The 24,946-nt window shown below is 37.9% G+C and overlaps 1 protein-coding gene across 2 annotated transcripts in view; it reads left to right on the top strand.

Moving 5' to 3' along the window:
* GPR63 (G protein-coupled receptor 63) overlaps nt 1–24,240 on the top strand; it is a 30,113-nt gene extending 5,873 nt beyond the window's left edge. For both annotated transcript variants that reach the window (XM_002197360.6, XM_072926676.1), the window contains exons 2-4: nt 11,050–11,135; nt 15,640–15,717; nt 18,774–24,240. In XM_002197360.6, the coding sequence (XP_002197396.1) occupies nt 18,914–20,173 (1,260 nt within the window). In that variant the 5' untranslated portion in view covers nt 11,050–11,135; nt 15,640–15,717; nt 18,774–18,913 and the 3' untranslated portion in view covers nt 20,174–24,240. The remainder of the gene's footprint in view (nt 1–11,049; nt 11,136–15,639; nt 15,718–18,773) is intronic.
* The last annotated feature ends 706 nt before the right edge of the window (nt 24,241–24,946 follow it).

The raw sequence follows: 24,946 nt of genomic DNA, 5'->3' as shown, positions 1-24,946 counted from the left end.
TGTAATTCATGAAATTATCCCTTTCAAAGGATTGTACAGGTTTCATTTTGTATAATGATAGAGACTGATACCTTGTGAAAAATAGAGATGACTTTCTTTTGTCAAAGACTTGAAATGTAATTTGAAAACACATTATATCTCTTGATTAAGTTCTTATTTTCAGTGGATGTTCCTACAAGCCTTTTATTAAATGATAATTTTGATTTTGACTCTTATCAGTTGTGACTTCTGAATTTTCTCTAGACCATTTTCTTGAGTCTGACATGAGACTTATGGATGTGTTTAAGAGCACTGAACATTATATACACATGATATTTTGATATTACTAACTATATGTGCATATGCTTTTGCATATATAAACTTCAAATAATGATTTAAAATTAATATCCAGATTTCCTGTGCTTCATCCTAATACCAAAATGACTTTAAGAGCTAAAGTAAATCTCCAAACAAAAATCCAAACTTCCCATATCTAGCCAAAGACATGTTATGAAACGTAGAAGAAATGAGTGTGCTGTATTTGTGCTTTCGTTCTCTCAACAGTGCACACATGCCCACAAGTACCCCAGGCCTTCATATGCTTCAGTACTTTGGGAAAATCATGTGGCCTAGAAAGGAACTACCTCTTTATTTTTAAAGCAAAATCAACTTGCAGTAGGGTCTCCCACCACATGCTTATTTCTGGCTTGAAGGGTTTATGAGTTGGTAGAGCTGAGAAAAGCTAATTCTATCCTTTACACAACTGAATTCATTCAGCATGTCTGCTCAAGCTCCGAGTGTGCCACTTATGATAAGGAGGTGACATTTAAAAGAAATTTGGCAATATTTAATAATGACTCATAAGGCATGTTGAGAGTATTTATAACAGGGAGAAGTTGGACTATGCATTACTGATACTGGGACATCTGCATCTGCTGTCAGAAATTTCCATTGCATTCATTATGTTGATAGGGATTGGGTTGAATGCATTTGTTGACTGAAGTTAGGAGTGTTTTCCCTCCCCATTCCCTTCATTTTCATAAGAAGGCAATTTTCCACTGCATTCATCTTTTCTGGAGATATCAAATCGAAGCATGAAATCTCAGGTAATAGCACTTTTTCTGTTAAACTGTTAGATCCAAATGAACTGGATTAAATATGTTTTCAAGGCAGCCACAAATGATAGACTTGAAAAAGCATCTTCGCGGTACACTGCCAATATGGTGATATACTTCAAGCTATTATCAGCAAAGCTGAAAATAAAATAACCCTGAAATATTCTCTCTGCTGTTTTTGCACTGTTTGCAAAGTCTGTCTCTGTTCTTGGATATGTAGCTATTTGAATAAACAATTCTTGTTTCTTGATGCCAGTATAAATGAGTGTGAATTAGGCATTGGTTCGGAGACTCACCAGTCACTTTGGTGGTCTTCCAAGATTTCACACTTCTGAAATGATGGGAAAGATGGGTTATCTTGATTCTGTTACAGTGTTTGTGGGATCCTGGCTAGCTTCAGAGCACACTGAGGATCCTGGCATCCTAACTCCAGGGAGGGGGGCCCTGGTGAATCACTCCTTGGGGAGGCTGGTGTCATCTGTTGACAGGGTGATTTCTGTAGTTTGCTGAGGCTACAGAATTACAGAATGTACCTATTAAGCAGTATGTTGCTCTTATATAGAAGCATGAGTCAGATTTTCAGGCAAATGTGTGCAGACCATTGTAGGTACCCAGAGGTATTCATATACAGTACTGTTACAAAACAAGAGAAATAAAATAGGTACATGAAATTATTTAGGTGATTTCACTTTCTAGAAATGCATGTTCTGTCTGACTGCTGAGTAAGCTTATGTGGTTACCTCAAAGCTGTGTTGAGTTAGGTGAAATCAAGCTCAGCCCTAACAGGAAGAAATGGAGGAGGGGCATGGTGTGTGTAAAACCAGATGCTGGTAAGGAAACAGAATTGCCTACAGTCCGAGGTTGGGACTTCGTATTGATAAACACCAGTTGTGCCAAGCATTGCCAAAAGGGATACCCATTAGGGCTACCCCTGAGTTTAATGCTCAGCCTGCTAAAATCTCTCTTCATTGCTGTCAGCAGGTCAGGCAATGTGGATTTGTGTGCCACCACTGTACAGCTGAGTCACACAAAATTATGCAGAACTGAAATGATTCACTGCATGCCAGAGGTATTCTGTGGATTAAAGACTGGCTTGCTGTTGGTGAGTCTTTGAGATACAGGCAGTGGTGGTTTTATTCTACATAACTTTGCAAGGTTGAAGTTGCCAAATTAATGCAAAACAGTGTATGTTTAAGATACATTCTGTGATTTTAAGTTGTATCCATTCATCCTGTGATAGAAGGTCTGATGTTATCTAGTTGCATTGGGAAATTGCTAGTTACCATCCAATTTGTCACATGGATTTTGTGAATATTTTTGAACCTGTTATTTTTTACACCCTCAATGTTTAAAGTTACTGTTGTGGACTGGATTTTTAGTTTGGTTTGTATAGATGATGTTTCAGATACAAAAAGTTGAAGAGTAAGTACTTCTAAGACAAGTGGCTCTACTTTGTAATGTGATCAACTTTCATCAAGGTTTTTTTGGCTGCCATTAATGGCATTGCATTCTAGGTCTTGCAAATTACTTCTCTTTGAAAAGTCTTAAGAGTGACCAGGTGCAGTTCTGAAAGCTTCTTCAGCTGGACATGGTAAAACAAAGATGAAATATTTTAATTTCTGACATTCTTGGTGGAAGATACTCTCAGTATGGGAACAAGCTTTTCAAACTGCAGCAGTGAGAATTTGCGTGTGTGTTTTAAGGACATTATTGCTGTTCAGATTAATTTATATGCTCAGTAATCACGATGACTGTTTAAAATATAAATGGTTTTGAGCCTATTTCCGGTGTACGGGAGGATATGGTTTGAGAATTTAGCTTTCTGCAGACAGATGGATTATAGTGTTGCTAAGGAAACAGACTATAAATGAAGTGCAACTGGGTGTCCCTAGAATATCAGACTGCTTGAAGCTGGTATTTTTAACTCATTTAGGTGGGTAGCTAGATGTGTGATGCGAAGTTAATTTCCTGTATTTTATGGTTCATTAATTTTCATTGCTTTATTAGTATTTACAAAAGACACATTAACTTCCCACTCACCTTAGCTGGCGTGTGGGTCACGGAAAAAAAAATTGCTATAGGAATTAGAAGATGGACAGAAGTTGTAGAGAGAAACAGGTTCTAAAATAATCATTCCAACTACTGACTGGTGGATAGGTAACAGTGTATAAAGACCTGTCAGCAGTATGGTCTGACTGAAAAACTGATATGAGAAAGTGAGCTGAGTTGCTTTAGAGTACTTGGGAAAGAACAGAGCTACAGGTTTTGAACTTCATGTATAAACATATATATTATAGCTATTTGATATACATGAAGTTGCTCACAGTGAGGGACTTGAATTGTGGTTTTGATACTTGCTCTGCCCAAGAAGATACCTGGCTCTTTTATCCATAGTGCTTTTGCTGAAAATGTATCAGGTTTCCAGACCAGGGTTAATGTCTGATGCAGCAGAGATGGTGTTTTTGGTTTGTTTATTTTTCCCTTACCAGTGAAAAGGGCAAGCATACCTGACCCATTCTAGTTAAGCATGCAGCTAATAGGGATAAAGACTTAAGTAAGGTGAGCCTGCAGGACAGACAGCAACCTCTCCTGTTGATAAGGTGGAATGGGAGGAGGACAGGCAATGGTTCAGTCTGTGGAGCTTCAGAAACTTGCCTTATCTACTTCTGTAACAAAAAGGTCTGGAGAGCTCTTAGTAAGTCTGAAATTGGTAAGAACTTGCCAAGCAAAGATAGTTTGTAAGCTAAATATGAAATGGAAGGCTAAGGAAGGTTTTCAAGTATGTACAAGTGGTTGATAGAATTTCCATTCTATGTGTTGTGAATTGAAATTAAACTGTTTCCAGTAAAACACATTCTGGAAAATGTGTAATTTTTCCAGCAGTGTAAAGCCTTTGCAACATGCAGCATTTGAACTGGTTTTTAGAGTACATTTGAGAGAACTGTTCCTGGTCTTTTCTGCCAGGTAGGCAACAGAGGTCTTTGTGGAGATGGCGTTTAAAGCACTATAACTTTTCCCTCCATGATTGTCAAATGACTGGATTTATTGAATTTATATGAGTGCTGTCAGTTTGCATACAGATCAGGATCTGCTACTGTCTTCACTGGAGCAGTAGCTAGGCACAGACTAGAATTTCATGGCATGTAAAACATGATTTTTCCTCTATAATCGCTCCTTTGCTGAGGGGCTTTGGAACTGAGCAAGTTTAATTGTCCTGGTGGTTTGTTGCCCCTGATACCTTAAATCTTCCTGTAAGTCATTCTCTGTGTGCTCATTCTGTTATGGAAGGAGCAGTAGGACCCATGAGAAAACTGTTGATAAAGAGCTTTTTCTTTTTTTTCTCCTGAGTGGGAAATACAGGAGAAGCATCACTTCTGATTTCATGTGTGTTTGTTTTTGATGTCTCATGATGAATAATGTTAATATCAGCAGTATCATTATGGTCTATAAAGAGGTTTATAGAGAGCATAGAGGCAAGGGTTTAATTTCTGATCTCATGGCAGAGGTCATTGCACTTGTTTTCTTATAAATCATGTCCATAACTTTGAGTTGTTTAACTTTTGTGTGTTTCAGTGTTTTGAAACATTGTTATGAGTCTCTTGGTCTGAATTTTTCAGCTGTTACTGAGTAGCTATAATTGAATTAGAAGTTATATGTTACATTTATGCTATTTAGAGCTATTCTGGGTGCAGAGTGATAAATTCCATACAGTATTTTCTCAGGTTCAATTTCATGTCTAAACAGAGACTGAATAAAGTTCTCAGTAACTAAAGAAACACTGATATTATTTGTTATTATTTGCAAAATTAATTAGTTGAGCATACTTAATGGTTGAGTAGGGAAATATGATCTTTAGCTACCAAAGTGGAAGATAACAGGAATTAATGGATTACACCTTTCTAGTAAGGTTATACTTCTCTTTGTAGGTTTGAGGGATTTGGGATGTTTTTATTTTTGGTTGGTTTGCTGTTCTTTTGTTGGGTGTGTATTTTTTCAGATGTTTGGTTATTTATTTCTCTACTTTTTAAAAATAGTGTGAAAATCCATAACTTATTACTGAAAGAGTTTTTCCATGGAAAGAAACGTTTCTTAAATAGGAAGTCTGTGAATTCAGAACTCAAATCTATGGAAGGCATTTGATTTGGTCTTCTGTTTGCTTAAAAGGTCCCAAGTAGAACAGAATCCATTTGATTAACTGTTAATTTATTTGTAACAATGAATTATAAGGTACTAAAAAATTTGTTTCTAGTAAGGATTTGAATTCTTCAGTTGATATTTGTTTACTTTTCATTTTTATAATTAAAAAGCCCAGAAAAAATTGAAGTATTGATGTCTTGTATTACATGAAAAGAAAGTGTGCTTTAAAAAAATCATCAGACTAGCTGATTTAAATGTTTTTGGCTTGCAAATGTAATAATTTTTTTTTTTTTTAGCTCTTTGGGATGCATGTTACAAGCCCTGCTTGTTGGGTCTGAACAGAAATTGTTAGTGCCTGTATTGCGTACATTCTGAATGTCTGTAATATGTCATCTCACCCCGAGAGTTGTCCAAATGGGAGCTCTTAATTTAACTGTCTTTTAATCTCTAGCATGAATAGATTTCTGGCTAGGATTGTTTCTCCAAAATAGTTGCTGTCTTAAGTTTTATTCCAGTTGGCTGACGTGGCCCAAAAATAATTCTGAAGCGATCAAATCACATGATACAGACAATTATCAATAATTTGGTTATTTATTTTCTCTTTCTGTATTAGGAAGAAGAAGTTACTATTGTAACATGTAGCTGGTTTTTAATAGACTAATTTAGACTAAAAGCAAAGTATAGGATAAATCTGGGGAAAAATCAAAGGAACCTTATAACTTAAATTATTTTTTTGTATTAAACATTTTATGTTTGTCTTTGGTTGAATAGAGATGATAATAACTATTGGAAATATATGCCTATGTGTGTATATATATGAGAAGAAAGGTTGTAATATAAATAGTCATATAAAGTAAATCTTTGCTTAGTTCTCAGCTAAATCTTGCCATTGCAGCCTTTGAGCCCTCAGGGCAGAATGCTGTGAGTGGGGAGTCACCTCATTTAACTTGCTACCAGCACCTCTTCCATGGGAGCCAAGTGCCAAGAAGTGAGATCCATACACCTGTATTGCAGCAGCAGGACTCCTGGGCAGGCACAGAACTTGGCTCTAGCATGACCTGAATCCCTGAGGGAAAAGCAGAAGTGGGGCTGATTGCTTTGCTCTGAGAGCTAAATCAATTGTGGGCAGCACACTGTGTGAAGAGTGTACACATCTGGCCATTCCAATCACTTTTTCATCCCTGCATCTTTTTACAAATAGATGAATTTTGTTAAGATAAATTCTGTTTCAAGAAACAGGTATGTTTCTGTGAGAGATACAGCCTGAATTCCACCAGTGTAGAGTGCTGCTGCTGGCATTACTATTTTTATAGGCTTTTTGTAAGCCATTGCTTACAAAAGAAGATAGTGTGCTAACAGCGGTGTCATGGTTTGACACGGGAAGAGAATTTTTTTCTTAGAAGGAAGAGGTTCACCAGTCAGGGGTCAGGTTTAGATACTGACACTTGGGGTGACCAATTGAAGGTGGACACGCCTCTGAGAACACAGAGGGGTTAAAAGCGGAATTCCCAGGAGGACTCGTCCTTCTTTGGTTCCGGTCACCGCATGGTACGGACCTCTCCCCTGCCCAGCCCGGGCTGGGTGGGGGAGGGGAGCCATGCGGCCTGTGGAGGTAGGCCCAAGGGTGGAGGGGATGCAATCAGACCTGGCCCCCTGCAGATGGAAGGGTGGAGAAATCTGGGATGTCTCCGCTCCCCCCAGAGTCTCTCTATCTCCCAGGAGAGAAAAAGAGACAGAGACTCGGTGGTTTTATCAGCAGTTCGCCGCAGGGAAGGAGAAGAGCGGGGGGGCCGCAAGGTGCCCAGCCGGGCTGTGGGAGCTGGAGCCTGGGCAGTGAGCCATCCTTGGGAGTTGGGACTTTTAACCCTTCCTGAGAAATGAAGGCTTTATGAAATATTACTCCTCCTGAATTTGAAGAAAAGAGAGACAGCTTGAAACCTCAGATGTTTAGAGAAGAAGGTTGGGGGCAGATGATAGAGTGGCCTTTGGCTGGACTCTGCTTGTTTACCATAGACTGAACCACTCTTTCTTTCAAGAGGGACTGCATTTTAGGGGGATGCATTGGTGGGCCAAGAGACCTTCTGCAGCAACTACCAGTTTTGGAGTGGACAGAGAGAGAGCTGAGGAGGGTGTGAGGATGCCCTCCATCTTCAGGAAGAAGAGAAGGCGATCTCTGTCTTTTGGACCCTCGGCCCCAGGGGAAAATGGGGGGGACTCTAGTCCCGAATTGTGATACTGGACTGTTGTTCCTGGTGGTCCTTGGCAAAGCATCCTTAAAGGGGCCCTATAAGCAGTCTCTGTCCATGCCCGGTGGTGAGAGCACTGTGACATGGAGAGAAGAGGGTCACACTGGCCGGTGTGTCTGGGCGGTGCCAGGTGTGACATTGGAAACACAAAAGGTGGCAGTTGTGTTTCCTGGGGGTCTATGGTTGCAAGGGGGACTCCTCTCTTCCCCGATGGACTCAGTATTGATTATATTGAAGGGTGAAAACTTGATTAAGGATCCAAATGGGTCTCGCTGGGGTTTGGTGGAGTTGGGTGGAGGGAGGAGAAATGTTTTGGAAGGTTTTCATTTCGAATTTTGTGTGTTGTTTTTTCCTTTCCTTTCTTTTCCTTTTATAGTAGTAGTAGTAGTAGTGTAATAAAGCTTTTTCTTTTGTTATTAAGTTTGGCCTGCTTTGCTCTGTTCTTGATCACATTTCACAGCATTTGATTGGTAAGTTGTATTTTCATGGGGCGCTGGCATTGTGCCAGCGTCAAACCATGACAAGCGGTTATCCAAAACTACTGACAGAAAAATTCATCTTCCCCTGTTTTTAGCAGAAGGCAATGCAATAGTGTATGTTGGGTATACTGGGGCACTACAGAGGAAGTAAGAATGATGTAATGCAAGGAGCCTTAAGATCTTTACCTTAAAGTATATAAAGGTGGAAGATTTTCACAGAGCTCAGAGAATATAGTGGATAAGTTTCTGTAGTTGAAAAGCCAAAATAGCCTTAGGACAACTTTCTTAAAGCTTTCTGACTTGAAGCAGACTTATTATCTTCTGACAGACTGACTCTTTTGTGAAGGAAGTAAGCTTTCAATATTTCACTTCATTGTTGCCTGTGGTTTGACTTAGTATCCCAAAAAATGTTAGGAAAACTTGATAAAATATGGCTATAGACTAGGCATGAGGAGACGTAGCGAATTGTCAGTAAAGTATGTAACAAAATTATGACTAATTTGAAAAGCAATTTTATAATATTTCTGATCTTCTCTAGTCTTCTGCTAAGTCTTTAATGTAATCTGAATACTTGTGGGAAACACCTTTAATTATGTGTAAGATCTTTGTGAGTTTAGTTCCACTATTTCAGTTCTCTGTAATGACGACTCCTGGTTTTGGGAATCAAAGATGCAAAATTTTCTATGATCATGAGAAAGTACAGGTTTTGCACCATTCTTGCTTGTGGCACAGGAATGACTGTTAAATTAAAAATACCACTTGGTATGTAGAAGCTAAATCTATGTCTTAAGTCTTGATCTGTGTTCCCCAGCATCTCACAGCTTCAGGCCTACATGTGAAGCTTTTAAATTTGCTTGCCAGGGTTGTTTTAGTTCAGTTTATTCCTTCTCTCTGGGACTGGGGAGCTGGGTTCAGGAATGAGTGAATGAAGAAGCAAAAGGTCAGGACTACCCTTTCAGTAGCTCTGCCAGGTCTAAATGCTGATATAATCAAGGTTGTAATTCCTCAAGTAGAGCTCTTTGCAGGATCAAGAATTCTTGCACTCAAATTTCTTGAAGGGTTACAAAGCTTTTCCCGTTTGTTCTTAGAAAGAAAGCCTGATTAATGATTTATAATGGTGTGGAAAAAAAGAAGTTTCATTATGAAACACTTTTAACCCCTAACTGCCAACAGAAAACTACCCAAAGCAATCTTGCCCAGCAAGCTCTGCAATGTACTCCAGTTTAATAAAATTTTCCAGATGTGCTTTGGAAAAGTACTTCTGTTTTTTTCTTCTTGGAGGTTAGAAGTAAAAGAATTTCCTATTTTATCATGATGTTTCAGATGCTTGTCTAAACTGATTTTAAAGTAATTTTATTTTAGTGAGAGTTGGGAATATTTTCTATGATCATGTAAGTAGGGATTGGAAATGGCTCTTGTGTCAGAGGATGTGCTTGTCTGGTGGGAAGATCTTACAGGTTATTGAGGTATTTAATCTTGTCCAGGCTTCTGGTAGTTTTTTGCCTCCTTGCAAACCTATTCACTTCTTTGACACTTCAGAAAGCAGAAGAGGGAAGATTACCAGTTTAAAATACTTACCTCACTACAGAGAGAACAAACCAAATGGAGAAAGTCTATAATAATCCAATGGCTACATTTTATCTGTTTTATACATAGGTATATCTGAAAATTGTTTTCCTTCCCTCTTTGTTCTGTGGAATAAATGCAAAGACCAAATTTTTGTGGTCATGAAAAACAACTTGTATTAATAGATTATCAAAAAAATCTTTCAGACACCAGCTTCCCTTGTGGCTAGATAATGTGTTCTGCAGAAGGCAAATGTCTCAGCAGACACTAGTCTGGCAAATGAAGCCTGATGTTTTGGGTGTTTGAAGTCTGTGTTGTGTTGGCTGCAGATACACAAACTCAGCACTGAATGGCTAAAGGGGTCAGTACATTATGGGAGGTCTTATAGTGCAGCTTGTTGTTACTTCTTCTCTTGCTGAAGGCCATTGTAAACATTGTCTGGTTTGTCCTTCAGCCCCTGTGTGCATCATTTATTTAGAAAACTGTCCCTGAAGGATCCTGATATCTTTTGTTCCAATGTGGAGGTGGCTTAGAGATGTTCCTAAAGCTTATTCTTGCAGAAATTAAAAGTTGTGTAGCCTTTTAAAAGCAAGCCTGTAAAGTGTCTCATATATTTCTCCTCTTTATATATATATATACATATATATTTATAAATTGTTTAGGTCACTTAAAACTATTAGTGTGACATAAACTCAGTTTTCAAGGCTCACTGAAATTTTATGGCTTTCTTCTAAGAGTATAAGGAAAAGCTACCTTGAAAATTGACATTCTCAGTTAAGAACTGATGATATCTGACGATAACTGATTCTGTCATGAACTCATGATAGAATATACATTTTTTTAGCTATTTTGGGCCCAGTTTGCAGAAATAATTTAGCTGTCTGAGGTATATTAGCACTGTGATGATGATTGATTGCTACAACCACGCATAAAGGAAGCGCTGAGATCCTGAATTGAAACTTTAATGTTTTATTCTTCCTCTCTAGACATGTTTTCCTGTCTTTTGTCCAATGCTGTTATCTTTGCTATTTGGGGAAAATTTATTTATCTTCTTTATGATGCTCAGTAGTAGATTCAAATGTTACTGTTTTGAGCATCTTCAGGAATATAAAGATCAGGATCCTGATGGTTAAGGGTAAGAATTTATTTTGATAGATAGAGTAAGACTTAGAGCAGGTGGCTGCTGTGTGCTTGTTTACAAGTGAAATAAACATAGCTGACTGAGACCTGAAACAACATGTTACTCCAGCCCTGACAGATACTAGTATGAAATGGTGAGAGTCTCACGATCCACAAGTGACGTAGCTGGGGATTTCTTTGGTTTGATGCAACTTTGATGCCTTAGTCCTTTCTGTACCTTCTGCCAGAAAGGGGGCATGCACAGTCTGCCTTCTGTCAAGAGACACAGAATATTCTACTTCTCCCAGTTAAAAAAAAAAGTTTTGTTACAGGGAAAATTTTGCTATTCTGCTCCTGTCCTGCCTTAAATGTGAATATTTCACTTTTTTTTTTTTTTTTTTTTGGCAGGTTATTTGGGAATAGAATAATTAGCTGAACAAAACAGCACAAGATGACTTATGATTCCTGTTCTTCATGGGAGCCTGTCTGGATTGGTATGCTTTGAGTTTTGTGTGTTGGGTTGTTTGTTTGTTTTGGTTTTGTTTTTTTTTTTGCTACACTGACATACAGTGATTGCATGGATAATTCAAAGATTCAGTTAAAATTTAGGAATTTAGGAAGCTTTCAACTTGTTAGTTGCATATTAATAACTAGGTGGAGACTATGAATATTTTCAGTATGTTTTCAGTAATATTCACTGTTTACTGGTGCTCAAGGTACTACAGTACTCACTCAGCTCTTCATTATGATTATGGTTAATGTGACCATTGAACTGGTGGGAAAGTTAGAAGTCAAGGAAAGATGACAGAACTAGAAATGAACACAGAACTGCCCAAGTCCTTTCGCTTGATCTGCATATTGAGAACATTATTTTTCCCAAAGGCTAAAAAAAGGGAATTATTTTTTACATTTTGAATATTTGTGGTTTACAGTAGTGATAATGATTACCATGACTGATGTTTCTTGACAGTTAATGGCTCTCTGAATTAAGGTCATAAGGAAATATAATCAAGAGAGCAATTAGTTGTGCTAAATGACCCAAAGCAGAGGTGACTGTTTCCCACAGTACTTTCCTATGAAAATTGGCACAGCAGTGTTTATAGAGTGGAAAAAAGAACAATTTCCTAAATTAAAGTAATGCCTCTTGTGAATAGTTTTATGGGTCATCTACTCATGCAGTGTAGTTGATTAGTTTCAATTTAGGTTATATGTAAATAGGTATTAAAACTGAAAACTGCTGGGTTTTTTTAGGTGAGTAAGAACATTGTCCCTGCTGCTTTGTGCTCTGACTCATTCTTTTCACTGGTGTTAGCAGAAAGGATTCCATTGTAACATGTTCCTGCCTCTGTTTAATTGCATAGGAAACAATGCTTGATTCGTACTTAGAGGGGTGTGTCCTGGGCTTATTTGTACAATAATGTGGTGTCAGGCATCATTCGAGTATTTTCTTGTAGCATATAAATTCTTTTGAAAACAAAATAAGCCCATGTCCTTCATGTTTCTTTTTATTGCTTTTGCCCTAAGAATATTTTGCTTTTTAAATGTTTTTTATGTTGCAAAAAATAATTTTTTGCTGAAGTTTGCCTGTAAAATAAGACCATTGACAGTAGCTATAAAGTATGCAGAAGCTTCTGGGAGCACTTAAAATATCCCAAAGAAAAAGGATCACTGTACCAGGCAGTGGTACCTTCAGGTTTCTGAATAAGAATGATTTTTGTGTGCTGGATGAAGTCTTGGTGCTGGTCAGTATTGCCAATATATGCTTGATTTTAGCAGATGAATTTTTGAAGTCATTGAACATTTTGGCAGCTGTTCATAGTGTGTTCTGATCTGCGTTAAACTTAGCTGTTATTATGGCACTGTTGTGTTCCCTCTTTTGTCTTTTTTGGAGTTCCTGGCTTTGACTGATGTCAGTTTTGTATATAACATATAATCTTTTATTTCCAGTTGATCATGCTATCCAAATTTTGAACAGGAACCTTTTAGCTTCTAAATCTGTTAAAAACAGGTGCCATAGTTCTAGCAATAATTGTATTTGATGAATGGAATTTGTGTGTTATTTAGCTTTAAGTATGTACTACATTGAAATAATTGTGCCTATTATGTTCCATAAAAAGAAAGTTGTATATCAGCGAGAACCTTGCTTGAGAGAAAATGTGCATACACAGTAAATTTTGGCACTGAAATTGAAAAAAACAATTGTATGAAGCGTTTTTACATCTGAAAAGAATCTGTGAGAGTACATGTTCCAAAAGTGAGAATGCTGTGACAAAAAGGTATCTATCTGCCTCTTGCTTGAGTACCTGATCATCAGTAGACTTACCCATTTAAACTAGCAAAATGTGGTTCTCTTTTACAAGCTGTGTGATTGCCATTCAGCGAGGACTGGGGCTTTGAAATGACAGGATCTGCCTTTCTCAAAGAGCGAGTGAGAACTAGAACACTGCTGCTATGAAATTATCTTATTGGTTTCTTTCATCTTATACTTCTATCTTTGCATAATTTTGGATAAGTTGGAAGGGTAGGAAGAAGGGTGGAGGGACATGTTTAATAATCATGTGCATGCTCATGGAAGAAGGCCTTTAAGTAGGGAAAAAAAAAAGAAAAATATATGGTGGCAACACAATGGAACCTCTTGAGTTTATTGGCTGAATTGGTCAGTCACTTCTGTGAATGATGATAGCCAAGAAAGAACATTGCCTACAGGTTAGATAAGTGTAAATACAAACCAATATCTGAGCATGCAGATTCTGTGTGCCTGCACACAGTTATTTCATAATCAGAGTGATAATAGAGCCCAGAGAAGGGTGCTGCTGGAAACCATCAGGAAGCAAGAAGCACAGGAGCAACATAGGACCCAAAGCCTGCAGTCCTTTTACTAGGTTAGGTGTCTTCTTTGCAACAGCTGATCACTGCTCACTCTCTCACCCTTCTTGAAAAGATAGGGCTGATGACTTATGCAACAGCTAAATGGCTGGTGCTCTTTCCACTTTAAGCACTAGGCTTGGTCTAGGCAGCAGCTTGGATGAGGTCATTCTCCTCTTCTCTTAATGCTGCCCAGAGAAACATGCAAACATCACATAGAGGGGACAAAGCACAAAAGGGGATGTAGCTATTTAATAGAGAGCTAAGATGGTGAGAGAACGTATGTGAGATAATTTTTCTTTCTTTTTCTGGGTTTGTAAGGAATAAACTATAGGCATTTATGGATCCTTTGTCCTTTGCTATATAATTGATGTTACTGACTTGAGAAATGCAGAGTAGCACAATCTTTTCAACTGAATTAAGGATACAGAACACTTTTACTCCTTCTCCCCTTGTCTGGTTCTTTCTGTTAAGAAGGAAAATCTAGGATATATCTGTCTTTTCTAAAGCTCTGATTGTTTACTATGAAACATTAGCAGTTGTTTCTCTGGTTTTTGCTTTATTTATTTTCCTCTTTAAAGCTTTTATGATACGTGTTATCATCTAAGCCTCTGCTGAACTACAGTGTGAGGTTGTGTAGCATTAAGGATGTAAACTTAACCTGAGGGAGCAAATTCTGTTATGTGTATTTAAAGCTAGTCAAGTAACTGCATGTATTCAAATCAGAAGGCCACGTGTCCTTAGCAGTCAGCAGAGAGAGGTGGGTGTGATTCACCTCTTTCTACATGGACATCTGTATAATGATATATGTCCTGAATGCCGTCAGAATTCACAGAAGCTCTGTGACATCCTCAACATCCTGCAGCAAGTGTTTTCATGATTACTTGTGAAATAACAAGTTCCAAATGTGGGCTTCTGAGTTTGAGAGAGACATGGACGTACTGAAGAGTAGAGTGAAGGGTCCCAAAGATGATGAAGAGGCTGGAGCATCCCTTCTGTGAGGAAAGGCTGAGTTGAGCCTGAAGCAGAGAAGGCTCAGGGAGATCTTATAATAGTGTAGTATATATATGAGTATATAAATACTTGAAGAGAGGGTACAAAGAGGGCAGAGCCAAGATCTTTTCAGTGGTGCCAGGTGATAGAGGCAGTGGACAGAAACTGAAACAGGAAATTCCCCCTGAGAATGAGTTGACAATTTTTGTCTATGGTGGTTCTGTTTGAGCAGAGAGGTTGGAAAAGATGATCTCCAGAGGTGTTTTGTGGTTTCTTTGACTTTTCCTATCCTTATGTTATGAGAGGCAGCAATCATTCACTTTCCTGTGTCACTAAAAACTTGGTAGACCTCTATGATACCTTTTTTCAGTTGCTTTTTAATAGAGATCAAGTGGTGCAGAACTGAACATAATACTGAAGAGATGCCATAGATGTGTATTGTAGCAGGTGATGTATCCAAATATACAGTGTATATAGCTAGCTCTTGGTTTTCTTCTCAGTTCCTTTGCTAACAATTCTGAACACATGGCTGATGTTTTCATAGAGCAGACTATGAAAATTTGAAGATCTATTTTTTTCTGGATGGTAATTATTGGTTTAGCATCTATTACTGTGCAGATAACTTTTTTCAGTATAAGCACAGCTTTATCACTACCGCTGAATTTTATGGGGTAGACTGTTAGCTTTCCACTAACTCTTGAGAGATCACTCTGTACCTTTTTATAGTTGACCTTTTTTTATTAAATTGACCTGAAAAACAGTTAATGTTCATCATCAGCAAATGTCATGGTTTTGCATTTCCCTCTTCATTTCTATAGAGCTTGAACCCCAGTAAAGATTTTATTTGCAGGATCATTCTGGTGACCTCTTTTCTCTGCAGAACTAAACACTCCCTTTTTTTTTATTTCCTGTTTGAAACTGATTATTATCTGTAGGAGAGTTTTACATTTATCTAAGGGCAGATTAGTTTATTTTAGAGCCTTGGTGGAAAGACCTATACAAAGCCAATCAGAAATTCAGAATTTACCTTTGCTGACTTATTGCTTACACAACTCTAAAAGATACTACCCTGGAGATCTAATTTTCTTGCTCCAAGGTTTTAAATCCAGAATTATTTGCTGAATTTATGTTCTTTTGCAGTTCCTGCAGGATGCTACAGCTTCCTTTCCTTCATAGTGTTCTCAGCTTGTGGAGTCATAAACCTCAGTGGAACTTTGGGTGAGATTTGCTTGTTCATTGCTAAAATATTTCTTATTTATTCTGGAAAGTTCTGTTAACCTTCTTCCTGTTGGTTACATATTTTATTCTAAAAAATGTTAAAGACGAATAGTAGAGGAAAAGTTTATATAGATCAAAGAAATAAGTGTTTTGACTAGTATATATGCTTTAGCCTGTAATTAACTTTGAGGTTTTCTCTAAAAGAGTTAGTGTAAAAATAAAATATAAAGAGAGAGAATGGAGGAAATGAAAAATCTGTAATAAAGTTAATGGAATTGGTAATATTTGCAAAATGTCTATGTACACAGCTTTATATACTTTTGAAGAATTTTACAGTCTTTGAAATATAACAGGACAAAATAGAAAATTATAACTTTTATTCAAGCAGTAAGAAAGTGGAATTTGTATGACTGTCTATTGGGTTTGTGTGATAAGGTTTTGGTAGCAGGGGTGGCTTCTGTGAGAAGCTGACAGAAGCTTCCTCTGTGCCCCATAGAATCAATGGAAGGGACCCACACATGAGTGTTCGAGAAAAACTGCAGCCTGTGCGAAGGACTGTATTGGAGAAGTTCATGGAGGACTTTCTCCCGTTGGAGGAATCCACAGTGGAGGAGGGGAAGAGTTTGAGTCTTCCCCCTGATAAGAAAGGGGCAGTAGGGACAACACATGATGAACTGACTGCAGCCCTTGTTCCCTGTCCCTCTGCGCTGCTGGTGGGGAAGAGACAGAGATAATTAGGCAGAAGGTTAAACTCAGGAAGAAGGGAGGGGTGGGGTGAAGGTATTTTTAAGATTTAGCTCTATTTTCTCATTACCCTGCTGTGATTTAATTGGTAATAATTTGATCTAATTATTATCTAATTATTTGATCTAATCATTAAAACCAAGTTGAGGTTTTGCCTGTCATAGTAACAGTTGAGTGATCTCTCCATGTTCTTACTTCAACATACAAGCCTTTTGTAATACTTCTTCTCTCCTGACCAGTTGAGGAGGGGAGTGAAAGAGCAGCTCTTGTGGGCATGTGGTGTCCAGCCAGGATCAGCCCACCACAAGAGTCAATTAAATTAGGATGTTTATCATAATATCTTTTGTGATACCGTTGAAAATTAGAGGACACAGAGAGGTTAATCATTTATCTGAAATAAAATGCTGATGATAGCCTGGCCCTGGAAATCATCTAGTGATAGAGCTTGCAGATAGTCAGGGAATTAAAGGGGCAGGTCATTTTATTGTGATTTTATTTTATGAATTCCTGACAGTAGCCTGAGCAGGCTTGCTTTCAGACTGCTAGAAATCCAAACTGGGGGCATAGATCAGATTTTGTTGTCTTACAGTTAATTTCTTTGTTGGTGAAGTATTATCCAGCAAAAGGTAAACTTTTTATCCTACACAAAACATGTGGTTCTTGTGTAAATTCATAAAAAACATTCCTTCCTCCTTTTATTTTTGACTGACATTGATACTAAACAGAACCTGCATAAATACTGTGGGCAGGGTTTGTGCTACTGTAAGCTGCTTGTGTTAGTAGCACAAGGTTGTCATAGTGTGCAGAGATGGAGGAGATTGCCCTCTGAATATGCCTTTATCCCTTTTCTAGTGATAAACATAAAAACAGCCAGAAGGGACTATTGCAGTCATCCAGAATGAATGAGATGAAGCCCACTTTACATTTCTGGCTGTAGTGATCGTTTTTTGAAAAGGCTATTGAGTGCTTCTGGTTGCCAGCTTGATCAGATGCCAGTGTGCTCTGAGGGTGTTTAATTTAGTAGTCCAAGACAGAGGGGAGAAGCTGGCACTGAAAAGGTGAGGGAGCTCTCAACTCCCTTGCATTTTATTTGTTAAGAATATGTACATGCAGATAAATGTAACAGTACAATACTAGTAGTAATAATGCAGCAAGACAGTGCTTGGACCTAAAAGGAAATGTTGGATTGTGTCAATACTTATAGGGGGCCTGCAGAGGGACTGGAGAAGGACTTTCTACAAGGTCATGGCAGTGGTTGGTCTTAAGCTGAAGAATGAGAGATTCACACTAGATACTAGGAAGAAAGTCTTTACTGTGAGACTGGTGAGGCCTGGTACAGGTTGCCTATGGATGTTGGGGATGTCCTATCCCTGGAAGTGTTCAAGGTCAGGTTGGACTGGGCAGCATGGTCTAGGGGAAAGTGTTGCTGCTAGAGCAGGGGGGTCAGATCTAGATCTTTACGGGCCCTTCCAGCCCAAACCATTCTATGACTATAATGACAAGAGTTCAGCAGGATAAGTAAGAATTAGATTTACAAGGGAAAACAGTGCACATGGTTAAATTGTATGGGATACCAAGATGAATTCACAAAAACATGCCCAGACCAGTGGAAGCAGGAAAACTTACTGCCAGGGGAAGAGTTGTGGTGACCAAAGAAGTGCTGGTTTCCTGCACCTTAATGTGAGTGAGCCCCTAAATGAAACAAATTGAAAAATTCTTTTGTCCTGTGGACGAGTTGTTTCATAACAGGTTAGGACATTTTGCATGTTTTTCCTGCCATGTCTGATGTGGAAGACTGACAAGGAACAAAGAATTCTGTATTATGTGCAATAACTTGGATAAATAGGCTTTCAGTGCTTACCAAACAGGCAAATAGGCAATATACTGATACTATTTAAGCTATTTTAAAATGTTATTAAAGTTTCCACCTGTAGGCAATTTCAAAATAAAATAGCAAAGCTAGTTCAAAAATTACAAGATTCAAATAAAAATACTTTTTTGATTTATTCTCTCTTAATCAGTAAAGTTTGTTTTCAAACACAAAAGTTCTCCAGCCTTGGTTATGGTAGGAAAAAAGCATGGTGAGTTGAGAGTATTGTACAGTATCAGCAGGACTATGGGAGTAGGACCTATGAGAGAAAGGCCAACTATTACGGGACTCCCATATCTGGTGCTTGAGTAAATTGTCAACCTGAAATGTAAACGTATATCAAGGATACTATTCTCATTAGGGAAAGCTGAACAATCATTCAGTTACCACTGGTTTCAGGGAGTTTTACATTGTGAATTTACATTTCTTTCTTTTTTTTCAGATGGAAATACTGACATGAACTTAAGAACTTTGATGCTTTCAAACGTTGCATTTTGATGTTAAATGACCAGTTAAAATACTGCCTGAACAAGATGAAATGCCTTGAAGACCTTTGGTTCTGCTTTCACTTTTCCTGAAGCAATGGTATTCTCAGCAATGTTGACGCTGGCCCATTCTGGGACCTCAAATGCTACTTTCATTGTTTATGAAAATGCCTATACGAATTTTACCACTCCCCAATTCTTGCTTCACAGTGGCACAACACAACCATTGAGATATAATTCAGGTGCTGTGCTCACCACTGAGAGAAGTACTTTCCTAGTAAACACCACAGCTATCCTGCCGTCACAAGAAGTTTTCAGGAGCTTGAGTTTGCCACTCCAGATCATTCTTTCTGCTGCTATGATATTTATCCTATTGGTTTCTTTCCTTGGAAACTTTGTTGTCTGCCTGATGGTCTACCAGAAGGCAGCTATGCGATCTGCAATTAATATCCTCTTAGCAAGCCTGGCTTTTGCAGACTTGCTGCTGGCAGTGCTGAACATGCCATTTGCTCTGATAACAATCATTACCACTCAGTGGATTTTTGGGGATATATTTTGCAGAGTTTCTGCCATGTTCTTCTGGCTTTTTGTTGTAGAGGGGGTAGCCATTCTTCTTATTATTAGTATTGACCGATTTCTTATCATAGTTCAGAGGCAAGATAAACTGAACCCCTACCGTGCAAAGATTCTTATTGTGATATCTTGGGCAGCATCCTTTGTTGTTGCTTTTCCGTTATCAGTAGGGAATCCTAATCTACAGATACCCTCGAGAGCACCTCAGTGTGTTTTTGGGTACTCTACAAGCCCAGGTTACCGAGCCTACGTGATAGTTATCTTGCTAATTGCTTTTTTTATTCCATTCCTGGTAATGTTGTATTCTTTTATGGGCATACTCAACACTGTCCGCCACAATGCAGTTCGTATCCATAGCCACCCTGATAGCATATGTCTCAGCCAGGCCAGCAAACTTGGTCTCATGAGCTTACAGAGACCTTTTCAGATGAATATTGATATGAGCTTTAAAACTCGTGCCTTCACAACCATCCTGATTTTGTTCCTTGTCTTCATAGTCTGTTGGGCACCATTCACCACTTACAGCCTTATTGCCACATTCAACAGCCACTTCTACTACAAGCACAACTTTTTTGAGATAAGCACTTGGCTCCTTTGGCTCTGCTACCTCAAGTCTGCACTGAATCCACTGATTTACTACTGGAGGATTAAGAAGTTTCATGATGCATGCTTAGACTTGATGCCTAGATTCTTCAAGTTCTTGCCACAGCTCCCTGGCCATACAAGGCGGCGCATCCGGCCCAGTGCCATCTACGTGTGTGGGGAGCATCGGTCGGTAGTTTGAAACTGCAGTTGTTTGACAATGATTGTTGTTTGCCGGGGTAATTTGTTTTTAGGCTTTAGGCTGAATTTTGTTTTGTTTCATATGGCTTTTTCAGTGTGGCCATATCTTGTAACTTGATTAAATTTTCAGTACTTTGTGCAATTTTGGGAAGATAAAGGGAGGGAACGTGATTGGCTGTAGTTGGGTTTACTACCAGAAAAACAATGTAAGCAGAATAACAAATGTTACCTCTAGGATTCTATGGAAATCCATTATTTTAATGAAAACTATATTTAGAACATCTTGTCAGGTTTATGCTTACTAGGCCTGCAATTTTATCTAATTGTAGGAACTTTTTTTATGCTGCTAAGATATGGTGTATTTAGTTGGTGTAATTTTTTGAAAACTGTTGCTGCTGTCTGCCAGTATATTAGAGCCAAAAAGTCTCATTAGATTATTTCTATCTAATTTAACAATATTTCAGAAGTTTTCATGGTAACATTAAAAATCTGTTTTTTTAATATTTTCATTAATGTTTTTGTGCACTTTACAAAATTTACTCTATATTTTGTTCATTTGAATATTTTGTTCTGTATTGAAGAGATTATTATTGCTTGTTATTATTTGTTATTTTGGTGAATTTCAATGAAAGACCCATGTAAGCTCTAGGAGGGTGATTTATGTTGGTATAGCTACAAGTACAGTCATATATTTTCTGGTTTTCTAACAATTGATCAAAATTAGCTTCTCAGTTATCAGGAGATTTAGAAGGAGAAAACAGAGGAATGAGAGAGAAAGCAAGAAAAACACCATGACCTGAGATTTAGGCTAACACATGGTTTAGAAGAATAGTGTTCATGTTGAAATTGTTACAGGGTAAAGGATGATTGTGGTTGTTATTTGAGGCTGTTATAAGTTGTCCAAGTCTCATGGTATGCCTGAAAACCTATCTGAAATAGTGATTTTTGAGCCTGCAATTTATACTGTGTTGGTGTAATGTTGTTTCTGCTTGGAGCTCATATAAGGCTAGGTGTGCTTTTCACTGTTGAAATCATGCTGTCAGGCATTTGATGGGATAGGATTAAAAATAATAGGGTAAACCAGCACACAGATAGCAAATGAACCATAGGTGAGGTTAGGATTTAGTCTACATAGTAATTGCAGGGAGAAAAAGAATTATTGATGTGTTTTACAATGTAAGTATTGGATCCAAACTGTAAACAGTAACAGAATCATAAAATGGCTTGGTTTGGAAGGAACCATAAATATCATCCTTCTCCAACCCCCTTGCCATGGGCACGGATACCTTCCACTAGGCCTGGCTACTCAGAGTCCCATTCTGTTTGGCCTTGAGCGCTTCCAGGGATGGAACATGGGAGACCTGTTTCAGTGCTTCATCACCCTCACATGGAAGAATATCTTCCTACATATTTTCTACATCTACTTTCTTTCAACCATTGCCCTTTATAACAGTCAGCCGGCAGAGTTTGCTGGGGGTGTAAGTTAAATTCTCCTTTTCCCTCTGCTACTACGTCGCATTGATTTTTTTCATTACCTCTTTGTCTCTGTAGTGGCTGCTGCCTCAAGGGTTTACTCACTGCTCTCCTTTATTAGGCATCAGCTTCTCTCCCTAAAATGCCAAACTACCTTTCCGGTTAATGTCAGGCTGTGTTGGTATCTTCTTGGAGAGCAGAAAGACAAAGATTTTTCTTGATGATTGCAAACCAAACTCAGACACTTTTTTTTTTCAATCAGCTTAATAAATAGTTACTGTGAGACAAGTAGAATTAAGACTTAGGTGTGGGCTTTGGAGCCAGATCCCCAGTTGCTCTGAGACTGGGAAGAATACCTGCAGAATCAACTGTTTATGGCCATGACCAAGAGCAAAGGGATTCATGTACAACAAACAACCAGAGCTAGGGCTTGAACTTCCTTTGCTTCCATCTGTCTTTCAGTGCCCCAAAGCATGGGCAGCTCTCTGTTGTTCTTGTACAAGGGGAGCAAAAATAATAGTAATTTCATCTACTTCTGTGTATCCTTCACACTCGTGTGGATGTCCAGGGACTGCTTGCTTCCTGATGGCAAAGTATTCAAATCCCAGATTTTTTTTTAAAGGTCGTCAATAAAGAACTAATTTAAACTAAATTAGCTCTGTTCTTCTCATTGACAGCTATTAGTAAAACTGTTGCCATTATTTAAACTTTGGGAGTATAAAAGGAACAATTTTGAATTCAGTAATTTCATTAAAAAAAAAAAAAAAAAAGCTGCCAGCTGAGACTGTGGATTATGTGTAAAGGCACCTGGCAGTGGTAATGTTATTGATGGCTGTGCTATGTCTTTCTTGTCAGTTTTACTGATGATGGTATAGATTTTTCTGATCTAAAGGAGTTCCACTATAAAGCAGAATGTTTTAGTGGGTCTTTGCAGTAAGTCTTTTATTTTTGAATTACATTTACATTGATAGCACAAGTTTATGACCTAGTTAGTATGAATTTTCTGTTTCAAAACTGTCAACCCTGTTTATCTCTGAAAGCAGCAAAATTGTGCTTAGGGTTAATGTAAAAGAGTGAGAGTGTACATTGTCTAAATGGTAGGAACAGGTATTTTTACTGTCTTCCAGCTCTATGATGCAAGAGATTTGAATATTGTAAAACACAATGATTCAGGAAGGAAAGAAGATGAGCAATACAGGATATTTAGTGAAATTACATTCCTGAAGGAGGAGGGAAAAACATTTTGTGGGATTTTTGTGATCTCTGATATGTACTGGCTGTGAAGTATAAATTGCAAACATCAGACAGTTAATTTGTCTTGATAGTTAAGCACTTGTTTACATTGACTGTAACAAGATTTCTAGTCAAAGCTGCATCTACTAGCTTTCTTTTCTTGGAGAAAAGAAACACGAATTTTGTGACCCAAATTCAGAGCTGATTTCTATAGTGATTTAATATTCACACTTGCCAGGTTTTTTGAAATGATCAAAACATATAGTGAACAAAAGGGTGTTCAAAAAAAGAAACAAGGTGTGGTGTAGATGTATCCCCAGGGTAATTATGTGTTTACAGAATCATTTGAGCTATTGTGTCTATTTACTGTCTTGAGAGCAGTGCCTTGATAATTACAGCTGAAGTCCTAGGACCAAGTTGAAGACCTCTGAACTGCTCAGTCTTTCTCTCTGTGATCCTGCCGAGAATCCTGCATAACCTCGCTGAGATATGTGATTTTAAAACACATACATATTGGCAGAAGTGGGTCTCCTGAGGCAATTTAATGGTCTTGACCAAGACCAAGGAATTTAAAAACTCAGACTGATCCTTCTGGACTTTAAAGGGAAATTATAATTTTCTTCCTCTCCAGAGATGATAGTCATTACTAATCTGTATTCCCTCATGTTCTATTTTGAGACGTCTTTAGTATGGAGAATTTAAATGAATGTATTTTGAAGTAGGTTGCAGTTTAATTCATTCAGTCAAAGCATGCTGCTTACACAGGTCTCAATTGTACAAATCTATTGCTGAAATGATTATTTTGTACTCAAAATTGTGTATTTTTGACATTTCTTGTTACTTATGTAAAAATATTTCTGTATATAGAGAAGAAAACTGGTTTGCCTCTTATTGCTTTCTGTCACTATTTTTTTCACTTGTATGCTTAATGCTTTTATATTTTATTTTGGGCATATGCATAAATAACTATGAAATTTCAGTGATGTTTCTGAACCCATTTGAGATTTTTAATTATTAAATCATTAAACAACGCCCTCATTGAGATCTTAATTTATTTTAGTGTGAAAACTAAAAATTTAGCGCACAAGTTTGTTGTGATTGGAATGGTGAGAAATATCTTAAGTCCGGTTTTCCAGGAGCCACTACTTTGAACTGTTTTGATTTTTTTGTTTTGGGTAGTTTTGTTTTTGTTTTGTTTTGTGTTTTTTTTTGGTTAGTCATTTTCTGACGTGGAGAAACCTTGAATTATTGTTTTAAAAAAAGTTAAGTAGAATTGTGTTGTCTTTTCTGTACATAATACACCTATGAAAATACCCGAAAAACAACAAAAAAAGAGAAAATAAACATAAACATTCTCAAAAATGTAGCAAAAGTCTTCAGCATTTACTCTTGTTCATAAATGAACTTGTTTCTTGTATTTAATGCCCACCTCCATAGTTTCAAACACTTCTTTTATCTGTCTATGAAATAACCAGGACTGCCTGATATAGAGGGTTTTGTTTAAGCCAAGATGTTTCTTGTATAAAGCATTTGCAGAATGCTCTTTTCTGAGACACTGCAGTAGAGACATGTCAAGATATCTAAAACAATTAGAATAGTATCCAGCAAGCAGAGAGTCTAACAAGAAAGTAACTTTCCTAAAATACTATCTGAACTGTGTGTCCTACCTTTTAGCTTGCACTAAGTAATTAAGATCATCTTGCTGTGCAATAAACAAAGCAGGCAGTAGTACTGCAGGGCATGATTCATACCAACACAAGACAATGACCTTTATGATTCAAGTGCTACATGTCTGTATGTGATGGATTATTCCCCATATTAATAGAGTAAAAAAAGTTAAGCAGCTCTTTTGGGGAAAACTTTCAGCTTGATGATGACTTAGCAGAAATGCTGTTGGAGTAATTTCTCTAAGTGATAAAGACACATCCCCAAAGAGTGACTGAGAGGGGATAGATATTTCTGGTTGCTTGAAAATGGCTGTGCTCAGCTGCTGAAATGCCTCATTCTGAGACTCCATACCTCTGCAACAGCCACTTTTTCCTCCCTCATCCTCTCCTGGGTGCCGCCC

The sequence above is a fragment of the Taeniopygia guttata genome, chromosome 3, assembly GCF_048771995.1.
Source record: "Taeniopygia guttata chromosome 3, bTaeGut7.mat, whole genome shotgun sequence".
NCBI lineage: Eukaryota > Metazoa > Chordata > Aves > Passeriformes > Estrildidae > Taeniopygia > Taeniopygia guttata.
The sequence above is the reverse complement of the archived record's forward strand: the minus strand, read 5'-3'. Positions and strand labels throughout refer to the sequence as shown.